This window comes from Coenobita brevimanus, chromosome 52 (genome assembly GCF_032717465.1).
Source record: "Coenobita brevimanus isolate Jiangsu-jjx chromosome 52, ASM3271746v2, whole genome shotgun sequence".
In the NCBI taxonomy this organism is placed as follows: domain Eukaryota; kingdom Metazoa; phylum Arthropoda; class Malacostraca; order Decapoda; family Coenobitidae; genus Coenobita; species Coenobita brevimanus.
The window spans coordinates 9,576,827-9,588,955 of NC_137005.1; the positions used below are offsets into that span (position 1 = coordinate 9,576,827).

At 42.8% G+C, this 12,129-nt stretch overlaps 1 protein-coding gene across 1 annotated transcript in view; it reads left to right on the top strand.

The window, feature by feature from the left end:
- LOC145400468 (uncharacterized) overlaps window positions 1–12,129 on the top strand; it is an 86,652-nt gene that overhangs the window by 19,647 nt on the left and 54,876 nt on the right. Inside the window, exons 2-3 of the mRNA XM_080272987.1 lie at window positions 7,613–7,920; window positions 8,235–8,370. Of these exons, the coding sequence (XP_080129113.1) occupies window positions 7,688–7,920; window positions 8,235–8,370 (369 nt within the window). The 5' untranslated portion in view covers window positions 7,613–7,687. The remainder of the gene's footprint in view (window positions 1–7,612; window positions 7,921–8,234; window positions 8,371–12,129) is intronic.

Genomic DNA, 12,129 nt, shown 5'->3' on the forward strand with positions numbered 1-12,129 from the left:
ACAATAGTGAATAAAGAGAAAAAAGCATGAAAACTACAGTATACAGTAGATCTTACCTTTACTGAAGCAAGCAGCGGTTGTTTATGTGGTTCCTAGACAATTCACCATGAAGTCAACAATTCGTCGCCATAATATGGACGTTCCCCGTCAGGACAATTCCCCGTCATTCTATAAACATACTTATTACTGATTAACTGATACTTTAATAACTAATTCTCAGGGGGATCTATCAAAGTCTATTTTCATTCAATAGCATTGTCTTTGGATATCATTTGTAAGTTGCACTTTTAGACAATATTTAACTTGTTTCTACCTTGCTGTAGTTGACTTTGAATTATGTTCTAGCATCACCCACAGCTGTTTTCATTAATTTCCATTGGTACTATAACATCCTGGGTATATTTTAAAACGACTTTGAAGAGGTACAAGTACAGTACTAAAAAACTAGTGTACTTCCTAAATAAACTGATATGAAAATAAACGACGGGGAGTCATCCTGACGACGAAAAGTCCCGATGGCGAATTGTCTTGTTAATGTTGTGATGGTGAATTGACTTGATGGTGAAATATCCCAAAACATTTATATAGACGTAACATGAAGATTATTTGTATAATTCCAAAGTATGTCGATCATTCACTTAAGGTAATTAGGCATTTATATAAATGCCAATGTCTCGTATGTAGCCTTATGCTAAGATGAAAGATCGATCATAAATCAGCTGATTCACGTTTCAATATATTATTATTTTTCATTTAATGCCCATGATTTGATGCCATATTTTACATTTACTATATAAACAATAAACCACCATCACTTTTATAACTTACATAATTAAAAAACTAGTGTACTTGCTAAATAACTTGATACGTAAATAAATGATGGGGGATCGTCCTGATGGCGAAATGTCCTGACTCGGCCTCACAGTCACTGGGACTCACAGCCTTCACTCATCAATGTCAGAACTGCCTGGCTGGGCAGGGCTAGCTAATGAGGCTGGACCGGTGGACAAGTGTGTGGTCTAATGCCGACAGTGTGAGGACGTTTTTGTGCGTTTGCACATTCGCTGTTCACTGAGCCGCAGATGATCCATCGTTGTTGCAAATCGTTCCCATTGTATAGTGGGCATAGGGTATTAAAATTTTGACATTGTATAAACGAAATATCGTACAAAGAGGCATCGTATAATGAGGGTTTACTGTATGTATGTATGTGTATATATTATGAAACCCATACCACAACCAGGTAACTAATTGGAGGAATTGGGCCTCCCAGACCCATATAGATAGATAGATAGATATTTATATATATATATATATATATAAGTAAAAGCTCGATTAACCAGAATGCACGGGGATTCTTCCATTCCAGATATGGAATTTACTGGACAATCAAATGTTACTCTTAGAAATTTTCTGAGAGGTCAAACAAATGAATTAGTACCAAACTTGGAAATTTATTTCATGAAGTACATTATTCAGTATTACATACAGTACAGGTAAGATACAGTACACTCATGCTCACTAATATCTGCCCAGGGGTGCCCCCTTCCTACCTCAAAATACCCGGGGAAGGCGGGACGAAACGAGCTTCATCCGCTGCTACCCCAGCTCCCAACCATCCCCCATACCCCTGCCCAACCCCCCACCCCATCCGTCATTCTTAACTAGCAGTTACATCTCAAGCTGATTTCTTGCATAACACTCTTGGTCCCATTACTAATACAAACAAAGAACATTAGGATATGTTAAAAGAATATAACTTTCAACATGTTGCAGCAAGAAATTAATGCATTATGACGTTGACAGTAAAACAAAAACGTTAAGAGCGATGCACTGCTTTGCAGACACACGCACGCGCGCACACACACACACACACACACACACACACACACACACACACACACACACACACACACACACACACAACTGGCAGATAAGATCCACATTTTAATTGTGTGTTCTCTGGAAGAAGGGAAAATGCCTCAGAAATGGAAGAGGGCCAATGTGGTACCAGTTTATAAGGGAGGAAACAAGGAAGAATCCCTGAATTATAGACCAGTGTCCCTGACCAGTGTAGTTGCAAAATTGTGCGAGAGAATCCTGAAAGACAGGTGGATAAAATATCTGGAGGAGACAAATACTGTATATTGGCTGAGAGCCAGTTTGGATTCAGAAGTGGAAGGCCATGTGTTTCCAACTTGTTGAGCTTTTACTCAAGAGTCATTGACGTGTTGAGAGACAGCTGGGTGGATTGTGTGTATCTAGATCTGGAGAAAGCCTTCGACAAGGTACCCCACAAGCAACTAATGTGGAAATTGGAACACACAGGAGGACTGAAGGGAAACGTCCTGGAGTGGATGTGTGACTTCTTGAGAGACAGACAAATGAGGACAGTAATTAAGGACAAGATGTCCGGATGGAGAGAAGTAACAAGTGGAGTCCCACAGGGCTCGGTGTTAGTGCCAGTAATGTGCCTGATTTATGTAAATGGTATGGTAGATGGAGTGAACAGTTACGCAATTCTGTTTGCTGATGATGCAAAGATGTTGAGGAGAGTAGAAGTCGAGGAAGACTGTAAAATGCTGCAGGAAGACCTGAATAGGATCCAAGATTGGAGTCAGATGTGGGAAATGAAATTTAATGCAAAAAAATGTAAGATATTGGAAATGGGTAAGAGTATCAAGAGGCCATCATTGAATTTTATGATGGGTAATGAACCAATTAAAAAAGTGAGAGAAGAGAAAGATTTGGGAGTGCTGGTCCAGGATAGTTTGTTGCCGCAAAAACTCATTAACAAGATAGTTAGAGAGTCGTATAATCTCTTGACTAACATACGAGTGACATTCCATTACATGGATGAGGAAATGATGAAAAAATTGATAGTGGCCATGATCCGCCCCAGGTTGGAATATGCGGCAATAGTGTGGTCCCCACACAAGAAGAAAGACATAAATAAGATCGAGAGAATACAAAGAACAGCAACCAAGATTGTCCCCAGCCTGGCAGATCTGTCTTATGGAGAGAGGCTGGAAAAGCCGGACCTGCCTACACTAAAAGAAAGGAGAGAAAGGGGCGACATGATTGCAGTGTTCAGGGCCATGATGGGAATAGATAGAGTTGATAAAAATGATCTGTTTGTATGGGATGGGAGAGTAACAAGAGGACATGGAATGAAACGGAAGAAGCCAAGTTGTTTGAAGGATATCAAGAAATATAGCTTTCCATATAGATACATAGACCTGTGGAACAGTCTGGACAAAGAGATCGTCCAGTCTAAAAGCTTAAATGAGTTCAAAGCAAATTTTGACTTAACGAGAAAAAGAGACGGGACCCCATGAGTGTAGCTCATTTCCTGTACATCACAACTAGGTAAATACACACACACACACACACACACACACACACACACACACACATATACACACCCAAACACACAGGCACAGACATGGACGCATACAACACCCAACACATGAGGCCTGGGATGGCCATTGTAAACATTTTTGTTTTATTGTCAACGTTATAATGCATTAATTTCTTGCTGCAGCGAGTCCATAGTCATATTACAGTATATACAGTACTTTTTACACATCCTAGTGTTTTATATTTGTGTATTAGTAATGTGACTAAGAGTGTAAAGTATAGTAAAACCTCTAAATAACGGACTTCAGTAGTCCGGAATTCACTTTTATCAGACTTTTGGAGCTACTGGACTAAATTCCTATATATTGTAAAAAGTCCGATAAAGCCAGAAGTACTCTGGATTGCCTGACCACTTCAGCTGTGTTCACCACAATAAGGTAAATGAAAGACATGTTTATCAGTGTACAGTACAGTATTATTATACCCATTAATTAATGTAGTGAAGTTATAACACAGTACAGTATTCCAATGGTAGCCAAAACAGTTTAAAAACCATTCATGCAGTCTGGACTAATGTCTGATATTTCGGAAAAAGTCCGGATTAGCAGGGGGAAGTCCGGATGTCACTTTTATCGGAATTTCGCATTTTTTGGAATGGTTTGGGCCCCAATTAGACCTTTATAGAGAGATCTTACTGTATGAGGTTAATTTGAGATGTAACTGCCAGTTAAGAATGATAAGTGGGGGGCTGGGAGGGGTAGGGGTATGGGGGAGGGTTGGGAGCTGGGGTAGAGGTGGATGGAGCTCGTTTCGTCCCCCCCCCCTGTCTTCCCTGGGAATATGGGGGTATGAAGGGGGCACCCTTGAGCAGAAATTAGTGATTGTGAGTGTACAGCACAATACACACAAAAAGACAACAAGAGAAATTGTACAGGACTGAACACAAACCAGCAAACATTACCACAAATTATTTAAAGAAACATTTAGCATATGTTACAGGCCAAAATAATTTGAAAACTTAGGTGCTTACACTACTTTATCCTGTACTATACAGAACTAATCAAGAATTATAGGGGGACGACCGGTATCCGGAATATTTTCAACCCCATGCTGGATCGAATTTCCGTTCCAGTTATACGGATGTGCCGATGCATTGGATGCCGGTTAATCGAGCTTTTACTGTATATCTATCTATCTATCTGTCTATATATATATGTATATATATATATATATATATATATATATATATATATATATACAGTGGAACCCCGGAATTCGTACGCCTCTCTGCTCATACAACTCGGTTTTCATACAGCTTTTTCGCCCAAAAATCGCTCCAGTTTTCGTACGGTGACCCGTTATTTGCATTAAGAGATGCAGCGTCGTAGGTGCCACATGGTTGCCAGTCTGGCTTTGTCTTTCGCCAGCTGTGCATCAGTCATACAGGCTCAATTAAACTTTTTGATGAATTACGTATTTTTGTTAGAAAATTGTACATAATCATGGGCCCCAAGAGATTAGTGAGTCAGCTGGAGCTAAAAGTAAAGCAGTGAGAACAACAATTGAGCTGAAAAAAGAACTCATTGCAAAGTTTGAAAGTGGAACCCGTGTCTCCGATCTTGCCATTCATTATACATAGTATGGTGAAATCTACCGTTTCATCCATACTAAAGAACGGATTAATGCAAATTACATTGTTTCTTATGGAAAAAAATGATTCAGTTTTCGAACAACTTGCAACTCGTGCAGCCTCCAGGAACGAATTGTGTACGAATTCCGGGGTTCTACTGTATATATATATATATATATATATATATATATATATTTACACACACACACACACATACCAAAACCAAGTAACTAATTGGAGGAATTGGGTCCCCCAGACCTCTATGACATTAACCATCCCCCACTGCCTAACCCTGAATGCCACTCAAAAGTAGTCTAGCCACCAACCATAGAAAGCCACAGCTGTATTGGTGTGTTCAAATATTCATATGCACTGAATTTGGCGGGGATTGGTATGCCTGCATCCTGGCAGCACACGTGTGGTTTTTGGAGTTACTGCACCGTCAGTATCTCTCATCCATGTTATATCAGCTTATTGTATCACACTTAGGACACTTCCCTTTACTAAGTTTAATTGCATGATACAGAAAATCTCAAGGCTTGTTATGTTATTTTAAAAACACCCTTGGGCTTTTTTCCACTGCACTGAAGCACAGCTGTCACACAGTGACAACATATTTGAAAAGACATGCTTCCTGTCACGGGCAGACTGGGCCACATCCATCGTACCAAGGTCATCTCTAATTGGTTGAGGGATTTGTCACGCTTCTCAGATTGGTTCATTGATGAAAGGGTGATAGGAGGAAGCGTGGTATGAATAACAACCAAGGAGACTGACAGAGGGGCTCATGGTCTCAGATCACTTTAAAGTAACTCCTGGAAGTTCCATATATACCACGCCAGTCATGGTGAGTAATTTTCATGATGATTGAGAAACACCTTAACCCCTAAAGATCTCAAATCTCCCAGTCTCCCTATCCCAGATCTGCAAAAAGGGTCCAGTTTTTTAAATTTCAACAAGGTAAAAAATTTTCTCATTTTTCAAGAGCTTGAATTTGGAAGTTAAGAATTCACTGCATGATAGTATTGTGATCCCTACCCTGACGTATGGAAGCGAGGCATGGACCTTGCAAGAGGGGAACAAGTCAAGAGTGAGAGCAGTGGAAATGAGTTACTTGAGAGGAGCATGTGGAGTGACATGGAGGGACAGGTTGACGAATGAAGAAGTGAAGGAACGCTGTGGGGTGGATGTGGATGTGGTTGAGAAGATTAGGAGAAATACACTGAGGTGGTTTGGACATGTGAAGAGAATGGAGAATGAAAGACTGACTAAGAGGGTGTATGTAGGTGAGGTGGAGGGAGGGAGAGGGAGAGGTAGACCGAGGATGAGGTGGAGGGATGGAATTGAGAGGTATATGAGGGAGGGGGGGGTGAGTTGGGGGGAGGGTGGTCAAATGGTGGGTGACAGAGCGACTTGGAGGCGTTTTGTCTGCGGCCACCCTTTGTGGGATTAGGGCGTCGAGCTATAGATAGATAGAAAGATAGATTGAATTTGCACGCCTGAAAATGTAAGTTTCACTCTCATACAGCTTACAGTTACCACAATATCAACCATCAAAGAATTTCAAAATTGTTACTCCTCGTGTATGGAGATAGAAAAAAAAATTTGCACCAAAGTAAATTTTAGTCTTATAGATTTGAAGAGCTTGATTTTACACAGCAGAAAATAAATGCTTTATTCTCCTGTGTCTAATGGTTACTGCACAATTGACCATCAAAAGCAAAGAAAAGGTCACTCCTCACTATGGGACGTCCTAGAGAAATAAGGGGGAATAGGGAGGTGGAGGGAATGTGGGGGTGCATCATGAAGGGGGTGGAAAGGGAGGGAATATGTCTGCCACACACACCCAATATGGTCTAGAGGTGGTTTGGAGGGTACCATTGTTTGGGTGGGAGAGACACAGAAGGCAGGATCCAATGGAGTAATGGGAGGTGTAGAGATGGCCTGGGGAGGGGGGAGTCCCCACCACTGGGGAGGGGGCTGGATCATGCCTCCCACCACCTTGATCTCTTAGTTCTCATTGGCCAGGTCCCATATACTTCGTAAAAGAGATGGTGCTACCTACCGCCAGTTTTTGGTAGCCTTTGTACTGTCTGCAGCCATAGGACTTTATGTGACATTTTCCATAACTGTCATTCAACAGTCATAGGTCTTTAGGGGTTAAATAGCATTTGGAACAGAAATGCCTTAGAGAAGACCCTTCCCTATATTGATAAGAAAATGTCATAGAACACACTAGAAACACTGCTGGGTGTTTGTGAGCTAAAGGGGAAAAAAATCTGTGTTGGCTGTTTCACACCAGAATCTTGCTTAAATTATGTAAAATTTATATAGTTTCAGTTGTTGATTTGATTTTTAAAATTGAATATATTTCCTGAAATTATGTTCATAGAAAATTGTTCATGCCTTCATAGTACAGTAGTAAAATTTAGGACAGTACATTCAAAGATTTAATCTTTTTAACATATTATACATCATATCTTATCAGTTATAGAGGCTGTAGCATGCTTGCATACATTGGTCTTGGTCACATAATAATGCCAAAAGATGGAGTTAGCATGATACTATATCTTTATACTGTACCTTTTATACTGTATCATATTTTATTCTTGCTATCGCCAGATGATTTGAGTAGCTACAGTACTGTACTGTAACAAGTGACAACATAATTATCCTGCCGGTAGGCAGCAACATGAGATGGTGGAGGGAATGAATGGCAGTGCAAAGGATGAGAGCAGTGGTGGAGGCTCAGGCGATGATGACCATGTCTGCCGAGACTTTCTGCGTAATGTCTGTCGACGCGGGAAACGATGCAAGTTCCGCCACCCAGATGATGGGGAGCCTGGACCCCAGGGCCTCACTCAAGTTAAAGCAGATTTAACATTCTGTCATGATTATCAGAATGGCCACTGTACACGACCAATGTGCAGGTTAGTCAGCAGTATTATGTGCCAAACTTTCAAGTCTTAAATTCTGTAGTTTTTTTTTTTTTTTTTTCCCCCCCACTATGTAGCCAGGTGTATAAAAACTGAGTACCATGTAACTGTTCTCTCATTAATGGTGTACTGAACCTCTGTAGCACTTCACATAACAGTCCAGGTGATATTCATTTCTTCTGTAGTTCAGTGTACAGTACCATTGGGTGATTGCATTTAGGCTGGAGTGATCACTGAATAATTTTTTGTAAGTTGCATAATAGACATGCAAGCAGTCTATAATAAAATGCTGTAATTATTTCTTCCAGATTTATCCACTGTACTTGTAAGGATGAAGATTATTATCTGCGTACTGGTGATATTCCACCTTACATCCTTGATCAAGCCATTCGTAAGGGACAGCTTGGAGATATAACTCTCAATGGTGATGTTCCTATATGCAAGGTAAGACTCCTGTGGCTGCCAATTAATGCCATAGTAGGTGCTTCATATAGCCTCTGTGGTACAGTGGTAAAGTGTGCGTTTTGGTACACTGAAGAACGAGGGTTCGCGCCCCGCCCAGGGTAATAAACTTTGGGAGCATTCTTCTGGCCATGTACTGCTTTGGCCAATATTAGGGGTGCTGTGGTTGAACCAGTGTCTATTCTATCTGTCTATTGCCAGACGCCTTAATCCCGTATGGGTTGGCCACAAACAAATCGCCTCCATGTCGCCCTGTCCCCTACCATTTCATTGCCCTGCTCCCAACTCACACCTCCCTCTCTCATATACCTTTCCACTCCATCTCATCCTCAGCTTCCCCTCCCATTCCCCCTCCTTCTACTACACTCACATACACTCTTCTCATCAGTCTCTCACTCTCCAGCCTCTCCACATGTTGTGTACTGTAAAGTATGCTTGCACCCAGTTGGCTTGTGCAAGCCAATTACACTTGGTTCACAGACTATACACACATCCAAAGCCACTGCAACACTACAATTACACTTGCAAGCACTTCTTACTCTACAGTACATACAATCTCTACCAGACAGCCTAAGCCACTTGGTAGAGATACTTAGGCTGTATTGTTCCCACTTCAGTCGGGGTCCTGCAGTGGACACAAACGGCTAATGATGATATATATATATATATATATATATATATATATATATACATATACAATTAATAAATAAATATTATATATATATATATATATATATATATATATATATATATATATATTTATACAGTAATCACTCTAATATCCAGACGCCTAATAACCGAACATCCCCACTACCCAGACCTTATCGTCCTGGGATCCAACATTCCCAAAATGGTCCGAAAACCCAAAAAAATAAAAATAAAAATCGATTTTTTCCTGTCCGTAATTTGAACTTGCCGCGCGCGCAGTGGGAGAGCATTGTTTTGGTTCATCATTCCTCCGACGTCCGATAGAGCGCCGCTGCATCATCCCCACTTCCTGCCTGTCTCTCACCGCGACTGGACCTACGCTCTTCGCAATGGCTGCCCATGTGCTCGCTTTCGTGGTGGTGCCGTACTTGCTGCAAGGCCTCCTGCTGCTCTCGGGCCTCCTCTTAGTGTGTGTGATGATGGCCCCGCCACCTGAGAAAAGGAAGAGAGTGGTGTTGACTCTGGAAAAGAAGAGGGAGATATTGGAGAAAGTTGATGCGGGTTGGTCTTCTTCCCGCATTCTCTGCGAGTACAACCTGGCCCGGTCAACTTTGTTCGATATCAAACGTTCCCGAGACAAACTCATGCAGTACACGGCTGACTTCTCGTTGCGAAGCAAACGCAACGTGGAAAGGAAGGTTATGTTTACCCCCAAGTTTGTAGAAATCGACCGATCCACGTTGATTTGGTACCGACAGCAACGTGCAGCTGGTGTGATGGTACGTGGAATGGAGCTGAAGGCTACTGCTGAGAAGTTCGCAAGGCTTCACGACGCCCTAGACTTCAAGGCATCCGAGGGTTGGCTCTTCGCGTTCAAGTTGCGACATGGCCTTACTAACTGTAAAGCACATGGCGAAGCATTGGATGCTAACGAGGATGGAGTTGACGAGTTTCGGCACAAGGTGAAAGGGTTGATCGACAGGGAGGGCCTCACTCTTGGTCAAGTCTACAATGCTGACAAAACTGGCCTATTCTATCGCTCGCTGCCATCGAACACTCTAGCCGAGGAGACAGAGAAGCGTGTACTTGGCCGCAAGCTTTCCAAGGAATGGATATCTGCTTTGTGTTGTGCCAGTGCTAACGGCATGCACCGGCTTAAGCCCGTTGTTGTTGACCGTGCAAAGCAGCCTCGGAGCCTTCGTGGGGTGATGGATGTCCTTCCTGTCGTCTGGTACCATTCCTTGAAAGCATGGTTCACAGCTGTGATTTTCAAAGACTGGTTTCACCGTCACATCGTCAAGGAGGTCATCCAGTACCAGACAAAGACACTGGGAATCCCTCGCGACCAGGTAAAGGCTCTCCTTCTGCTCGACAATGCACCTGGCCACCCGTGCGACAAGGACTTGGTTGCTGAGAATGGCCGTATTAGGTGCATGTTTCTGCCACCTAATACGACTGCTCTCATTCAACCCATGGACCAAGGAGTGATCATGGCAACAAAGCGCCTGTACCGTCGGAAGTTCCTGGACAAGGTGATGGTTGTTCTCGAGGACGAGGACGAGCGCAGGGAAGGACGTGACACACGAGGCAAGCGGACTTTGGAAAACCTTCGCCGCTACAACATCAAGTCTGCGCTGTACAACTGGGCTAGTGCATGGAAGGAAGTCCTTGTGAAAACTCTTGAAAATGGTTGGTCTCGTCTGCTTCTCGGAACGGATGTGGAGTACGATTTTCTAGGGTTTGACGTGGATGACTTCCATGCACGGCTACGTACGCACGGCAACGTTGTTGATGTGGACGATGTTCGTGAGTGGTTCGACGACGACGAGGGCGATCCTGGGTATCAGACGTTGTCTGATATCGAGATCGCGTCTTCGGTTGCTGGTGTCAGTCCCGAACTTGAAGATTCCGACGACGAAGGCGACGATGATGATGATGCGGACTCCTCTCAGCAGGACACTACTCCAGCCATCCCCAAGCTGAGCGCACTCCGGGAACATCTAGAGTTCGTCCTAGACTACCTGGAACACCTGGACTGCGACAGGGAGATGGGGCGCTTGGGACTCGTGGAGGAAGTGTGTGCTTTCAGGCAGCGCATCATCAATCGCCAGAATCGTCGGTCCTTGCGTCAGTCAACGATTGACAGTTTTTTCAGGCCCGTGACCCCCGCTGTGCCAAGCCCTGGCTCCGCTCCGTTGCCTCCCCAAGACAGGCCCTCATGCTCTGAACCACAGCCCAGCACATCAGCCACAGTGGAGTCACCGCTCGACGTGAGTTTGCGGCTTTCCTCAGAGTCTTCTGCAGTGGGTACGCCATCACCACGACCCAGCGATGCACCCCTTGGTCGCCTGCCAGTGATACTCTCGGACTCTGACAGTGAATAAACAGCAAGAACTTCTCCACTAGACCACACGGGAATTTTGAGTGTTGTGCAGTGAAAAAAACGGTGTGTTGTGTTAAGGTTTTCGAGTTGAGAGAAAAGACTCAGTGGATACAAAATTTAACGTAAATAAACTTCTTTGTTTTGGCTTTGGAAAATAAAAATAAATTGGGAAAAGTTAACGTGCAACACAAAATTAAACTGGAACATTATTTGGACTAAAGTGAACACTGTGAAGAGAATGGACTTCTGTGTGTTATTGACTAAGTTCAGTGCAAGACTTCAGGAAGAGTGTACTGCAAGTGCTTCAGGAAATCGTTCTTACTGTCAGAGTCCGAGAGGAGGCGGTTATTCATTGAGGTGGCCAGGAACTTGCTGTAAGTAGCCAGAATGTTTCATACTGTACTTTTTTCCATACCATACTTACCAGAATGTTTCATACTGTACGTTTTTCCATACTATACTTACCTCATGCATGTGCAGTAGGAATGTGTTTTTCAGAGTTAGGCTAGGTTAGGGTCCATAAGTACCAGAATGTTTATTAATGTATGAACATACTTCTAAACCCTCATTTTATGTTTCTTTTGCATTTATTTCAGTCATTTATGTGCCTTATTGGTGTGATTTGGGTGTTAAATAGGTGCTATGCATGTCCAGAGGGAGTTGTATAGGTGTTTCTCTGAGTTAAGGTCCATAAGTACAAGTCCATAAGC